General features: G+C 43.0%; 1 protein-coding gene across 3 annotated transcripts in view; it reads right to left on the bottom strand.

Moving 5' to 3' along the window:
* Window positions 1–14,198, bottom strand: part of ST8SIA5 (ST8 alpha-N-acetyl-neuraminide alpha-2,8-sialyltransferase 5) — a 42,481-nt gene that overhangs the window by 5,768 nt on the left and 22,515 nt on the right. For 2 of the 3 annotated variants that reach the window (XM_035903098.1, XM_009647696.2), the window contains 4 exons: window positions 8,718–8,810; window positions 6,169–6,255; window positions 3,492–3,636; window positions 1,097–1,209 (listed from right to left, as the gene is read on the bottom strand). In XM_035903098.1, coding sequence (XP_035758991.1) covers window positions 1,097–1,209; window positions 3,492–3,636; window positions 6,169–6,255; window positions 8,718–8,810 — 438 coding nt within the window. The remainder of the gene's footprint in view (window positions 1–1,096; window positions 1,210–3,491; window positions 3,637–6,168; window positions 6,256–8,717; window positions 8,811–14,198) is intronic. The other variant, XM_035903099.1, reaches the window with a different exon arrangement.

The raw sequence follows: 14,198 nt of genomic DNA, 5'->3' as shown, positions 1-14,198 counted from the left end.
GGGGGGGATCTCTCCCCCGGTGCCCCTCCATGGCTGCAGGGGCACAGCCTGCCCCACCATGGGCTGCACCAGGGGCTGGGGGGAATCTCTGCTCCAGCACCTGGAGCCCCTCCTGCCCTCCTGCTGCACTGGCCTGGGGGGCTGCAGGGCTGCTCCTACCACATGTTCTCATTCCTCTCTTCAGCTGAAAATGCCCAGTTTTTTTCTTTTTTCCTTTTCTTAAATACATTATCCCAGAGGCGCTACCACCATCGCTGATGGGCTCGGCCTTGGCCAGCAGCGGGTCTGCCTTGGAGCTGGCTGGCATGGGCTCTGTCAGACATGGGGAAAGCTTCTGGCAGCTTCTCACAGAAGCCACCCCTGTAGTTCCCCCGCTACCAAAATCTTGCCATGCAAACCCAACACAATAATAAAAAAAAATCTTCCCCATATATATTAAGGATGATAAAAGTGCTGCTAAACTCCATTATACAGGGACGCAAGTCATGGGACATCCCAGTCTATGCAAAACCCACGTAACTCCACACACAGGGTGAGCACATTATGAAGACACGCAACCTTCAAAGTCATTCAGGTGTCTCTGCACACCTGGGAACCTGCAGTACTGATTACTGTAACTCATATTATCTAGCACGTGAGTTCTGCACACACCTCCAGGGCACGTGAACTGCACAGCGTGGAGCTATTAACATCTGGCCAAGCTGCTTGTCACACAGGAGAGGTTGTACCTCTGGTTCAGAATTGCCCCAGAAAATTATGCCTACGTTCACAGGGCACTGCTCCTGGGCTAACGTCCATGGAGGGATAAATCCACAACCTGAGTAACAGGGGATGTCCTGAATGAGGATATCAAACTTTGTCAGTAAGTCAATGATTAACCACATGGAGTTAGAGAGAAATAATTCCTCAAAGCATAGTTTTTAAATAAATATTATACAGTGAGGTGGGGTTTTTGAAACATTGTTTTTTGTGCAAGAAGCAGGCTTGATATGGCCAGTTTGGCAAATCCCACATTTCCATGTGAGAGAGAATAGCTTTGCAATCCTTTATTTGTCATTAAAACAGGCAAAAAGAAAGATGGTGCTGTGGTGATTACCGAAACACGAAGTCTGCACTGTCAATCTCCCGGCCACATCTGCTGTTCTTCAGAATTCCTCCGTTCCCAACCACTGCACATTTCTTAAACTGGGAGCGGTGGTACGGCATATCCTGCAACATCACAGCAAGGAAACAGTTAAATATCCCAAACCATGGAAGCAACAGGTCTCTTTTTTACTTCTTCCTTTTTTCTTGTGCAGCTGCATCTTGCTGCAGATGCACTAATCATGGCAAGTTGATACTGGTTCTGGCCCACAATATTCCCATGGTGTCCTTAAAAGGATAGGATTGTTTGCCATGCAACTAGAGATAGTATGGGCAACTAATTCAGAAGGAAAAAAAGAAATAACCTGGTTTTGTCCAGACTTAATAACAGAAGAAGTCATTTTAGAAACCTGTTTTCCCTTCTGATTCCCACATGAGGGCATGAACCATAAAATTAGCGTACCCCAGGCATTGCCTTCCGAGCTGCCTGCCGACTGCTCGCTCCTCAGGCTCTGATGTCCTGCTTTTGAGAAGTCTGCCACATAGATCCAGAGCAGCAAGTAAAACCCAAGAAGTCTAAGTCAGACAGCACATTACAGCTATTTATCAGAACCTAGCCCAAATTTTAGTGCTTGCTACCACTAACAGGACTAATAGTATTAATGACTATTAATTAACACTTGTACTACCAGCAGCGCCTAGAACCTTTGGTCAGGCACCTTTTTGGACTCTGGTAGGACACATCTTTCTGCAATCTTCAGGCAAAATTCTGTCTTCATCTGCACACATGCAGCTGCTGCCGCCAAAGCAGGAGAGAGTGAAAATCACATCTCCAAGAACAGAACTGGGCCGTTAGGGTGAGAGGGTTGTGACGCAGAACTGAGCCGCACAACACCTTATGAATATGTAGAGACATGCTTATGTAAGCATGAGAGCGCTCGTTTTGGTACATACATATTTTATCAATAACTTCATACCACAAACTAGAGAGAGATGTGATAGTGGCGCGACATTTCTAGGTGATTATTCCCAGGATCTTTTCACAGCATTCATAAGCCACGAGGCAAAAGGGCCTGCAATTACATCTGTCTGAGAAAAGCAGCAGCTGTCTAACAGAGAGGCAATATAGAGTTGTCCGTGCCATATCCAGAGATTTCTTAACACAAAATGCCTCGGCAGTCCTGAAAGGGAGATCAGAAGCCCAGCCTCTGCACGCAGCATAAGGCTCTTGCCCTTACAGTCTTGCTCCTGTGCTTTCAGTCCTTTATCTCCTACATTTGCCATGCTGCAGTCCTGCTCCTAGGCAGAATGTGGCTTTGGCCACATAGGTGCTGCCCAGTGAATCCCAAAGGCACTTTGGCATGGGATAGAGCCTGCAAAGCATCCTCAAGGCATACCTGGATAAATACAACAGCAGCTATAGGACGCTCCTAGCAAAAGCGTAGGCGTCTAGTCTTTCATGCATTCATCTGCACAAGCAGGCAGGGTTTTGAAGGTAATACTCCTGGACTTAGATGTACCCATTCTTTGCATGTCTCCAGACGCCAAAGTGCTTCCCTGGATCTGAGCCTTTCCTCTGCTCTGACCCAGTTCCCCATGTGCACATTTAGATAACAGCACTACCCTACCTCTCAGCAGTGCTCTGAAAGCTAATGGATGAAAAGCGGCTAGAGCCTGAAGGACAACATTAATGACACAAATCTAAGTACCTACCTTGAATATTTTTCTGACTTTCTGAAAGGACAAATTTCAGTTATCCCCTCTGAATGTGCCATTTTAAAATCATGAGGTGTGCCCCATGATGAATCAGTAGTCACATAAGCCCATTTCTACACACCAGTCACTACGTGCAATGGGAATTGCCCACTGGTTATAACTTTGAATGATCCTCAGGTCAAGGATTATTTGCTGAAAAGGTTTTGAATAATTATGGTGATTAATATATTTGAAAACCGTGCAGCCTGTTCACAGATAAGCTGCAAACAGAAATAAGTATAAGGATAGTTAGTCATTGTGAATATGAATTATAAAACAATCACGCCCCTAACGAAGCAGACCTATCCCAAATCTTGGGTTTATTGTATGTGAGTATTGTACTTTTTAAAAGTTCTGATCAGCAAGTGCCACTTTTATTCAGCTTTCTCAAGTTATTTCACCAGCCACTTTGCTGCTAGGTCAGTAATAGTCTGCAGGAAAATATACATATGTTGCATACTAGAGCAGATGACCACCAGAAAACAGGATAATCAGCTAAACTATCATATCAAAAATACATATTTCCAAAGTATAAGCAATGAAGTTTGGAGAAATCTCAAACAGCCAACTGCTAAATGCTTGGCTACAGGATAGCATCTAATGCAGCACATAGAGTGAAGCTGATTCTGAAAATGGACAGAGGCATGAGGCACCTTTGGAAACATTTTGAAGATTTCTTGGTTGATATGGAAGATTCCACTAGTATCTACTTCATACTTCAGTTTAGTTCCCAAGGGGGTATTTTTCTGGGTGGTGAACATAAAGGCAGGGGCATTGCAACACCTCGACAAAGTAGACCTGTGAAATGAATGAGAGAGAAATAAGATCAAGGAGCTGACAGCATGCTTTTGGATTTGCAATTACTATCACTCCTAACAAGGCATTTTTCAGCAAAAAAGAAACTTTTCAGCTGTAGGAGGGGTAAAATGGTGGTTTACAGGATTTTCCTTCAGAAAATTTCAGATTCAGTGAAATGTTCCTTGATTGAGGAACTTATGGTAAAAAAAAAAAAAAAAACAGAAGACATGAGATCCCTGTAGCTGTCTCGCCTAGGCTGCAGGAAATACATCCACAAATCCTTCCCTGCTGGCCCAGACTTCAGCTTACTCTTCCTCCAGAGCCATTTTTTTCCTCAGTCAATGCATCTTATATGTTCAATGAAAAATACATGTCATGGCAAATGCACAAACATGAAGACAAAGCCAAATGGCTCTCAAATAACCTAGATTAAATACCTTGCCTCTTGGGTATGTGACCTCATTATGAGTTGGGAGAATAAGCCAGTCTTCTTTATGGGTTTTATTACAAGCACCAGAAAGCAAATGCAGAATTATGCAAACATTTCAGTGATGTCCAATTACTATTATATACTTGATTCATGCAGAATGGCACAATATGGTCGAGGTAGCAACTGAGACTGAATAAATCAATGAATTTCTAATAACGAAATCATTAAATAATTACAAGCAGGTAGTGGGATTGAATGGCGATATTTGGGATATGAAAAAACTCTTCATTAGTTCTGCATTAAGGAATTGAAAGAGATGTTGTTCTTTAATCTAACATCCAACTGGTTTTCCAGAGGCACATGTCTTAATATAAATGTCTCATGCCTGATGGAGGAAGACTGTCAAGGAAATCATTTTCTTTAGTCTCCAGATACAAATACTAGTCTGATTTTTGTGCTTCCTCCCTCCCTGCTGCTTAAGCAGCTGCCGTTTAACTTTTGCTGAATTCTCTCCATCTCACTTGATGGTCCAAAACTGGCAAAGGTCAAAAGCCCACAACTCGCTGTGGTTACACAACCACCTTTTAGCCTCTTACTAGTCTGCCTCCAAACTCAGAGACTTTGGTCTGCTTTTACAGGACTACAGTTTCCTCACATATTCACACACTGAAGTCTCTCTCCCATAAGACAAATATGAAACAGACTTTGAACTTTTTTTTCCCCATTACTAGCATGATTGCTGTTCCTGGAACGAGCTAACGAAGATTAGGTTACATCTAGGTGCCAGCGGGAGTTTCTTAAGCAGTCAGGCAGGTATAGCTAGTGACAGGAGTCTCTTCTTTCTCTCAATGCACTGTCTAGGATGGACAGGGGTTCTTTGCTTCATGTGCTGGTGTTGGTGGCCTGAGAGAGCGATGCTCCTCCTGATGGTCCTTTCTCATTGCTCCCACCTCTGGGCTGGCCTCCATACTTCACTGTGGTCCTTGCCCTCTGGGCACAATCATTAGTTCTCTTACTCCAGGCAGTCTTTAAGATAGTAGGCTCTAATCTTGAATGGCTCTTGTCTTCAAAATGGGCTCTGATAATTGCCCATCAAGTAATTTCCGTGGAAAAATATACTAAAAAAATCTTTAAAAACTTTTGTGTGGAGTTCATGTTGGAAAAACTGCTATGAGCCTCAGACTAACCATTAGTTATTTTTAAAGATGTTAATGACTAACTCAGCACATGCATTCTCACATTCTCTCATTAACTCATGAGAGCTATTTCCTGGAATCACACAAGAGAATTTGGGAGAAAGTTGTGGGGCCTTATTCTAAGCAACCGCTCTGAATCAAGCCCGTGACTTATGGAATTAACCAGTCTCTATTCCACTTTCTCTGAAATAGTGTGATTTCTCTAGAACTACTCAAATGTGGCCCTTAAATATACCAATATACAACATCCATTGTTTTGGCCTCATTCTACTATTGCCTTTACAAGACCAATTTCAAAAGTTGTATCTTGAAAGGACCACAGAGGATCTTCTGCAAAGAAGGAAGTCACATGAAGGAAGACAGAGTACTACTGAAACAAACTGCAGAGGTCTCCGAAGACCAGAAAAAATATCTAGATAGTCAGGGAGTAACAGCTGAGGAGCCATTAAAAAAAAAGGAAGTGATAAACAAGGTCTGACAGTACCTAATACACCACAGAAAAACATCCAGTTTGTGTACTTTGTAGGCCAAATTTGCAGTGTCACCAATGATACTACCATTTTACACCACCAGAGGGTTCAGTTGATGTATTAGGTGCAGCCATTAAGTCTTGGCTCCATCCTCACATCTGCCTGAATGATGCCTGCAAGTCTTTCCCATACCAAATTCCCTGCCTTTCCTGGCAAGAATGTCTCATGTGCCAGAAGAGCTCTCTTTCTCTCTTGCTGCTGACTTTTTTAAAGTAGAAAAAAAAGTCCATATTTATTCAAAAGGATAGTACTCCAACAGCAACAGTTTTGTAATGCTTACTCTTGCTATCCATATGAAGGTTTGATCTCTCTACAAGAAGCTAAACTCGAACTGAAGTAAATCTTACTCAGTCTCATTAATGTGGACCATTCTTACTTGAATAAATTAGCTTCTGTGACATTCATCTCCCATTTGCACATCTGTAGGCTCTTCCATCTGTCAAACAATTCAGTTTGTTTCACCCTAAAAGATAAAAAGAAAGAAAATACGAATTCACTTTATTACAAGGGCTTCGTTTCCTAAACAGCTGCAGCCAGGGTACCATGCAGTAGGCTTCTGATGGGGCAAACCAGCCAGTCTATCCGGTGTAAAATGAACCATTTTTATTTCTTTTTCTGCTCAGACATAGCAACTCTAAGGCATGTATACACAGGCACTGCTGGAGCAATTCAGGTGTCTGGGACTGATTTCTATTCCCTAATAGGCACTCTCCATTTCTTTAGGATAAAAAATGCAATATCAAGCAAGAAGCATCTACTGTCCCAAAGTCTGGCCTCAGTCTGCTGGGAAGCTAATGAGAGTCAGGCAACTACAGAGGCTTTGTGGGAAAAGTTGCACCTAGAAGAAGGGTCCAGCAGAAGGGTTATTGGAAAAGAGGGTACTTCAGATAATTTGGCCAACTACCATTATACTTGGGTGAGGTTATCTCAATCCATGAGATCCTGAACAGCACTCTTGGTAAATCCATTTTATGAACTGCAATAGCATACATGTAGGGATAAGCATCCGTGATGCTAAGTGGGCATGAAAAGCTCTTTACGTAATGATCTCTCTCCCCCTCTGTTAATAAATATACTTTTGGTTATATCAAAAAATGACACTCCTACTTCCACTAAGCTGATATAGGATCACACATTTTTGGTGACATCATTCCAACCACTTCTACTTTAGAGTTCCCACATATTCTTCTGTATTTGGACAACAAAGATAACAAAGACCTTGCAAATATCTAGAGTCAGATATCACAATCTGTCACAATCTGGCTGGGAAATTTTGAAGTCTGAGATTTCTTCAGGACTGATAGGTCTTAATGAGTTCTATTCAGGCTTGAGGGCTTTGAGTATTGGAATAAAGCAAAGACTTTTAAGATAATTATATATTTAAAGTGAGTAGAAGTTAGGATTTCCCAGGCTGTGGAAGTTACAGGAAGGAATTAGGTCATATTGTACTTTCTGTAGCCCACCAGAGCACATTAACTTGGAAATCTTCCATTACCATAAGGGCTGACTTGGGAAATGTAGCATGTTAGAAGCAAGCACATCAGAAAAACCCAGCATAGTAAAAGAGCTTAACATCAAATGGCATCTGTTGTAAAAGTAAGGCTAACTCTATCCCGCTGACCAGGAGTCCACTACCTCCTATGTGCCGTTGGATAAGATGAAGAGAAATTAGTAATTCTTTGTACCATCTGATACGTATGCAGAAAAGCAATTCAAAACTCCCCATCTTCAGCAGAACATTGGCAGAAGTGTCACATTCTCACCCCTTCTTTTTATTTTTAAGCACTGCAAGTCAGCAAGCAGTGCGAAGTTGTTACTCGTGTATCCTTCATCCAGTACCAAATACAGAAGACAAGGACATAACCTACATTTTTCTGTGCACAAAGTCAGCGAGGGAGGCATGCTGAAAATTCATGCAGACCTGGAGCAACAAGTTGTATTTGCTGTAGCCTTGATTGCTTAATGCTATGCACTTGTATAGCTGCACTTTCGATTGAGAATCTCAGTGCACTTTACAGACCTTAATAAGCCTTGTGGATTGTCGCTAAGATTACTAAACCACTGGTTTTAGATATGGCAAGGGATTAGGCATAATCTAAGCACCTAAATTCAGTGCAATGCTGAAAATGCAAAAGGGCAACACAAAAATACCCTGCTCTGCTCTGCCCAATGAGCTCCATTGGCAATCTCACTTTTTTGCCTGATTCCATCTATGGCTTCATGGATGCATCTCACTCAACTCATTAGTTTTCTGATGTACATATAGGACCACAAAAGACAAAATACATATATTTTATTATTTCTCAGAATAACATTTTCCTACTTCTTAGTGAGCGTTATTAACTTGTGAAACTCACTGCTGCAGGAAATTGTGGAGGTCAAAAGTGCAAATGGGCTCAGAAAAGATATAAACAAATTAACAGAGAGGTCTATTGTCCATTCTGACTACTGTAGTCTAATCACCACCACTCAGGAGTCCTCATGCCAGTATTTCTTATCAGGAAGGGCTAACCTTTTTCCTTCATTTCTTAGCCTTCACTGCTGGCCACTGTCAACGATAGAGCCTTAGGCCAGTTGGACAATTGCTGTGAGTCAGTCTGGCTATTCTTACTCTTCAGTTACCCTCAGTAGAGGACCTGGAATATAATATTACAAATAATATGACACTGTATTTCATTCTAAACTGTGATACTGGGCCTGACCAAAATGCCTCAATGTATGCGAAATGCCTCCAGTTTTTTCAAATGGACCTCAGATCAAATTCAAATGTGACTACTTGCACATATAAGAGAACCTCAGGAATCCCTGATGAGATCCCTGTTGATGGGATCTCTTAAGCCTTGCATCTTTGATAATCTTATTTTAAGTTAGCAATTTCATCCTGCCTGAGAAGTGACCTTATAGCAATCATTCATTCATACTTACATAGACAAAACTTTCACCTCAATGATGTCCTGCCGTAATTCCAAGCATTTTGTAGAGTTGTATTCCAAAGGCCCTTCATAAAACTCAAAATACCTGAAGAAGGACAAGATAAAAGATTATATAAGCCTTAGACTGGAATACTTGCCTTGCACATCAATGGAAATTTGCTTAAAGTTGCGATTTAAGATTTCTGCCTAACGAGACTACACTGTCCGGCCCATAGGCAGGTTATTATTTCACAGGAAAACACAGGTGTCTTGCTGATGTCTTGCTGAACAGCCACCCAGGTCCAGCTTGTCCATCTCTACAACAGTTCATCTGTCTTGTAGGCACCAAGAAGGACCAGCTACCTTTTCCAGCAGTCAGCACATGGCAGCTGCTACTGAAAGTGAGGGGAAAAGCATTATCACTTAAGGAATACTGTTCCCATCTTTTGGGTGTCTGAATGTGCTGAGAGTTTAAAAATCTATTCCTTAAATTTTGGTCTTAGGTGAAAAGCACACCTCTTAGGTGGAAGTTGCATCTTGTCTGTGGAGACTGTTGCACACCTCTATGCAATTGAGCTTTTCATTGGGATTTACTCTTTTGGTATATTCAGAGGAGGGGAAGCTGGGATTTTCTTCTCAAAAAAATTGAGACAGTTTTAAGAACAAAAGGATTTGAATGCTCAGACACAGCACAAATGACAGCGCTATTCTTAATTAAAAGATAGACATAAATATTTAGGTGTTTGGTTAAATTCCTCCACCTTAGCCATCAGACTGGAGTGAAGGGAAAACACACAGTGGTAGCTACTCTTGTTTAGGGGCCAGAGAAAACCCAGGCTGTCCAGTGAATTCAAAGAGATTGCATTGAAATGACAAAAAAGATTTTGAGTTTAAACCAAGCTCTGTATCAGTTTCACCACTTATCATTAGAAGCCTGTACTAAAACCTAATACCCAAGAACTGTGCATACCCATACAGCAGTTATGAGCATAATGAAGAAATACGAGGAGACAACCTGTAGGAATAGGTATTATGACCAAGGCTAGAGCAAGATATTTTGATGGATCCTTTAAAATCTCAGAATTCATGAGGCTGTAACTCCAAACTATCTTTTGAATTTTCAATATGAAAGAAAAATACAAGATTCCTGGAAGAGCTTTATTTGAACCATCATTGCAATTGTAATATTTTTGGTTTGTGACATTTTAAAATAACATCAAAATTCATGTTTGACCTGAATGTCTGTTCAGTTTTGAATATATAATCCTTAAGTAGAAAAGCCTTATGAATTTCCTTAGTAGTTCATGTTTATAGTTAATATCAAAATTTGGGGGGATCCAAAGTTTCATCTGTTCTGAAGAAGTGCTAAGTGTTTACACCTCCCAGGGGAACTGTAGGAAGGGACTGTGTCCAGGAAATAATACCTCCAGCTATCTCCAACAGGGCCTCCAAAGGCCAGAAGCATATCAAACCAAACAGCTTCTGAATTTTGCCTTATAAGTACATCCAGAAACCAATCTAGGAAAAGACTTCCTTAGCTTCCAGAAGGGAGACAAATTTCATGTAACATGAACCTTCATCTGGTGTCCCACTGAAAGGCTTGGGCTCTCCTTCCAACTCAATCATTCACTTGGACATTCAGGCTTTACTAAAGAGGAGCTGAAATCCATTGCACTGGCACATCTCCTGCGTCCTTGGCTTGTTGAGCTGGAGCTGAGCAGCTTGTGTATTTTGAAAGCTGCTCCAACTGAAATTGGATTAAGAGCTCACCTGGTTGCACCAGGTCAAAGCCCTGCGTGGATGTACTCCAGATAAATTTCCAAAATTAAACTGAAATTTCTCTCGGTGAAGCAAACACTATAGGACTTCTTGCTGGTCATGGAGTTTTACAGGGGAGTAAGGAGCCCCTCTGGCTACCAGTCCAAACAACTTTTCCGTCTTCCTGCAATACTCATTTTCTTACTCTATTTTGCAGTGTCCATTCTTTACTTTGATTCTTTGAGTCAGACAAGACTGGGACCCTGAATGTGCATGTTCTACACAAGAGCTAGAGGCAGGTATACATCCCCATGCAACACTCAGGACGTTACACGCCACTCCTACCCCTTTGGGCGTAAGGGACATAGCAAAGGCTATCGGCCTCATCCTCGCCTCTCACCTAACATGGGATTTCAGTACCTTGTAGCTGCCTCAGGACAGGTAAGAGCAGAAAAAATCTAGATTAACATGTATTTTTATCTTTCCTGCGTACTTCTAGCTCTGCTGCTAACGGCGGCTTGGATGTCAAGCAGCACATGCTATCATGTGGGAAAGCCAGCTTGGGCTGGTGGCACTGGAGACAAAGATGTCATTTTGTGAAACAGAGATGAAATTTCCTGAGTCCCAGAGATTCCCTTTGATCATTGCCTGTTTATGCAATCCACAAACCAAAAATAGAAATGAAAAAGGATGCGTTACCGAAGAGACTGAAGGGTAAGGAGCAAAGGATTAGGTCAAAAATAAACCACTTCTGGATCTGAAAGGAAATCCATGAGGCAGCATTGCATTCGTAGGAGAGTTACTCCATCAACTTACAGCTTTGAAAAGTGCAGGACTGTCCTGCAAGTCTCTAACTCTCACAATAGCTCCAGCTTCTCCAGCAGAGTCACTGGGAGTGTCAAATTCACGATTTGGCACCTTGTGGAAGAGCAGAGGGAGGACCTATGGAACAGGCTGGGTAACACACTGCCAATGGGACACGTGCCTCCTGAGGCAAAGGCAGGGGACACCAATGGCGGCGTCACTTCTGCACTGAGTGGGGAGAAGGTGCTACTGGCCACGGAGTGAGCTCGACTGAAACTAATTCAGTGTGCCTGAGCCACTGAATAATCATCATCTGGGCTGTCATGCATAAGCCCTGAACCACATCTGAAGCAGCCAGCCAGACACTAAGCCTCCGCAGCATTAATGCTACTGATGCTGCAGCACGTAGTTTGCAACCATTAATGATGCTACAACAGCATTAAGGATTTTGCAAGACAGTATCTGGTCAACAGACTAAAAAAAAAAGAAAAAGTTTCCTCTCTTTCTCCCAGGAGTATTCACGCTACTTATTTGCTTCACAGCAATCCCCCTCCTGCTACGACACCAAGGCAAATTAACAAAGGCAGCTCCGTGGAGCACCAGCCAACCTTTTCCTGCAGAACTGCTTCACGTTGTACTTTCCCAGAATACAACATTGGGATCTAGCACAAGGAACACGGGTTCCCTCAACCCCCGCAGATGTCCTTTAAATCCAGCTCCTCCACTCGGCAGGGTCTGGTCCTGCTGGGAGTGTTTGGAGACCAGCCCCCCGCTCTCTCCCAGAGGAAGCATCAGTCTCACCCACTCCCTGGGCTCCAAGTGCTGCTTCTGCCTATTAACTCCCACTCTAAACTATGTCATTCCCTGTGAACGAAGACACATTAGCCTGTCAGAAAGCTTAATTAGCACAAATGGAAACTGTCTTCCCCATCATCTTCCTCAGCCTGATATCCAGCTAAGAAACAAGGCTGTAGCGCAGTTTGCTTTGATTTATGCTCTTGATTAGAGGTAAGTACTACACTATTGCTTTTGCTACAGAAAAGGGCTATGTTTCAGCTTTACAAGAATGACAGTCATGTTTTGTATCCATAAAACAGAGTTGATATGTCACTGCCAGAATGTCCTCTCCCTGCGTGCGCATTCCCTGCTGAAATCTAAATAACTTCTACCCCGCAAAGGTGACAAGTCTGTGGGAAGACCAACACAAGAAATCATGGTTCTTTGTAATAGAGAACACAACTACAACCGAATCACAAGTAACCACACAGTTGCATGCAGGGTTGCATTTTCTCAGGGTACCAGGCACTACACACAACTCATGGCTCTATGTCCATTCAGGTCAACCATAGCTTTCAAATCTACAACATTTTTCCAGGATCAAATCAGGGGATTACGGGAACAATCTTTTTAGCAGGGCCAGCTGTGACAGGACAAGGGGGGGTGGTTTTAAACTAAACCAGGGTAGGTTTACACTGGATATAAGGAAGAAATTGTTTACAATGAGGGTGGTGAAACCCTGGCAGGGGTTGCCCAGAGAGGGGGTGGAGGCCCCATCCCTGGGAACATTCCAGGCCAGGTTGGATGGGGCTGTGAGCAACCTGATCTGGTTAAAGATGTCCCTGCTCCTGCCGGGGGGGGTTGGGCTGGGTGACCTCTAGGGGTCCCTTCAACCCAAAACATTCTATGATTCTGTGATTCTATGAAATACTGTATTTGAACACCCCACAAGCTGCAAGTGCTCAGAGAGGACTCTCTTTTTTATGGCTCTAAGTACCGAATGCCCAGAAATGAGATGCTATTCACTCTGTAATTTTGCATTTTTCACTGAGACCTTCTTCTTTTCTAACCTTCATGTCTCCCATTGCAACCTCACTTCCAGCTGAGCAGCTTAGTGAGCTCACTAGTGAAAGACAGATTTGGTTTCCCAGTACATGAGCTAACTCTTAGGTCTTTGATCATCTGCAGTTGGGCTGCTCCTGCTTTGATCAAAAGTAAGCTTTTCTTGATCATGCTACATGAATTAAAAAGCCTGAGACTTCAATCCTGCCTTCAAGTGACACTTGGATTGAGGCACTGATTTGTCTGATATATTGAACAAAGGTTTTTAAACATACTTGAGTGTAATTGTCAGGCATCTTTTAAACAAGACCATTTTCCCCTGCAAAAACCCCCTTCTCATTTCACTCGTTCCTGCAGTGCCAGTTCTGCACTGTTTGCAGTGAGGCTGCAGCACGTTACACTGCAAGAGAGCAGAGTATCGCAGGAAGGATTCCACCTACCCTGCAGGAAAAACAAAGATCTTGCCAAAAACACACTTTATCCAGTGACTAAGAAACGAGAATAAATGAACCAAGCCCTGCAGGCTTCTACTAAATACTTAAGAGAACCGTCCTATTAGCAGTGCCTGTACTCGTCAGTATGGGCAGATCCATGGCCAACCTCGGGTCTAGATTCACCTTCCCTACTCGGGAACCTCGCAAGTGTGCCATACCACACTCCCCAAAGCACACAGGGACACACATTCATCTGGCAGGGCCAGAACGGGATCTTCAGACACATGGAGCAAAAATATTGCTGAGGAGGAACATATGGCTATAGGGGCTCTGGAAAACTCATCCAGAGCAAACTAGGTGTTGACTTCATGTCCTGGTTTCAGCTGGGATTAAGCTGATTTTCTTCCTAGCAGCTGGCACAGCGCTGTGTTTTGGATTTAGGATGAGAAGAAGGTTGGTAACTCACTGATGGTTCAGTTGTTGCTGAGCAGGGCTTACACCAGTCAAGGACGTCTCAGCTCTCAGCTCTGCCAGGGGCACAAGGAGCTGGGAGGGGGCACAGCCAGGACAGCTGAGCCCCACTGGCCCCAGGGGTATGCCACACCACATGACGTCATGCTCAGTATAGAAACTGGGGGAAGAAGATGGAAGGGCGGGCC

Source organism: Egretta garzetta, unplaced genomic scaffold (assembly GCF_000687185.1).
Source record: "Egretta garzetta isolate BGI_Z169 unplaced genomic scaffold, ASM68718v1 scaffold179, whole genome shotgun sequence".
NCBI lineage: Eukaryota > Metazoa > Chordata > Aves > Pelecaniformes > Ardeidae > Egretta > Egretta garzetta.
Note: the sequence above shows the minus strand (reverse complement) of the source record. Positions and strands in the feature narration are given on the sequence as shown.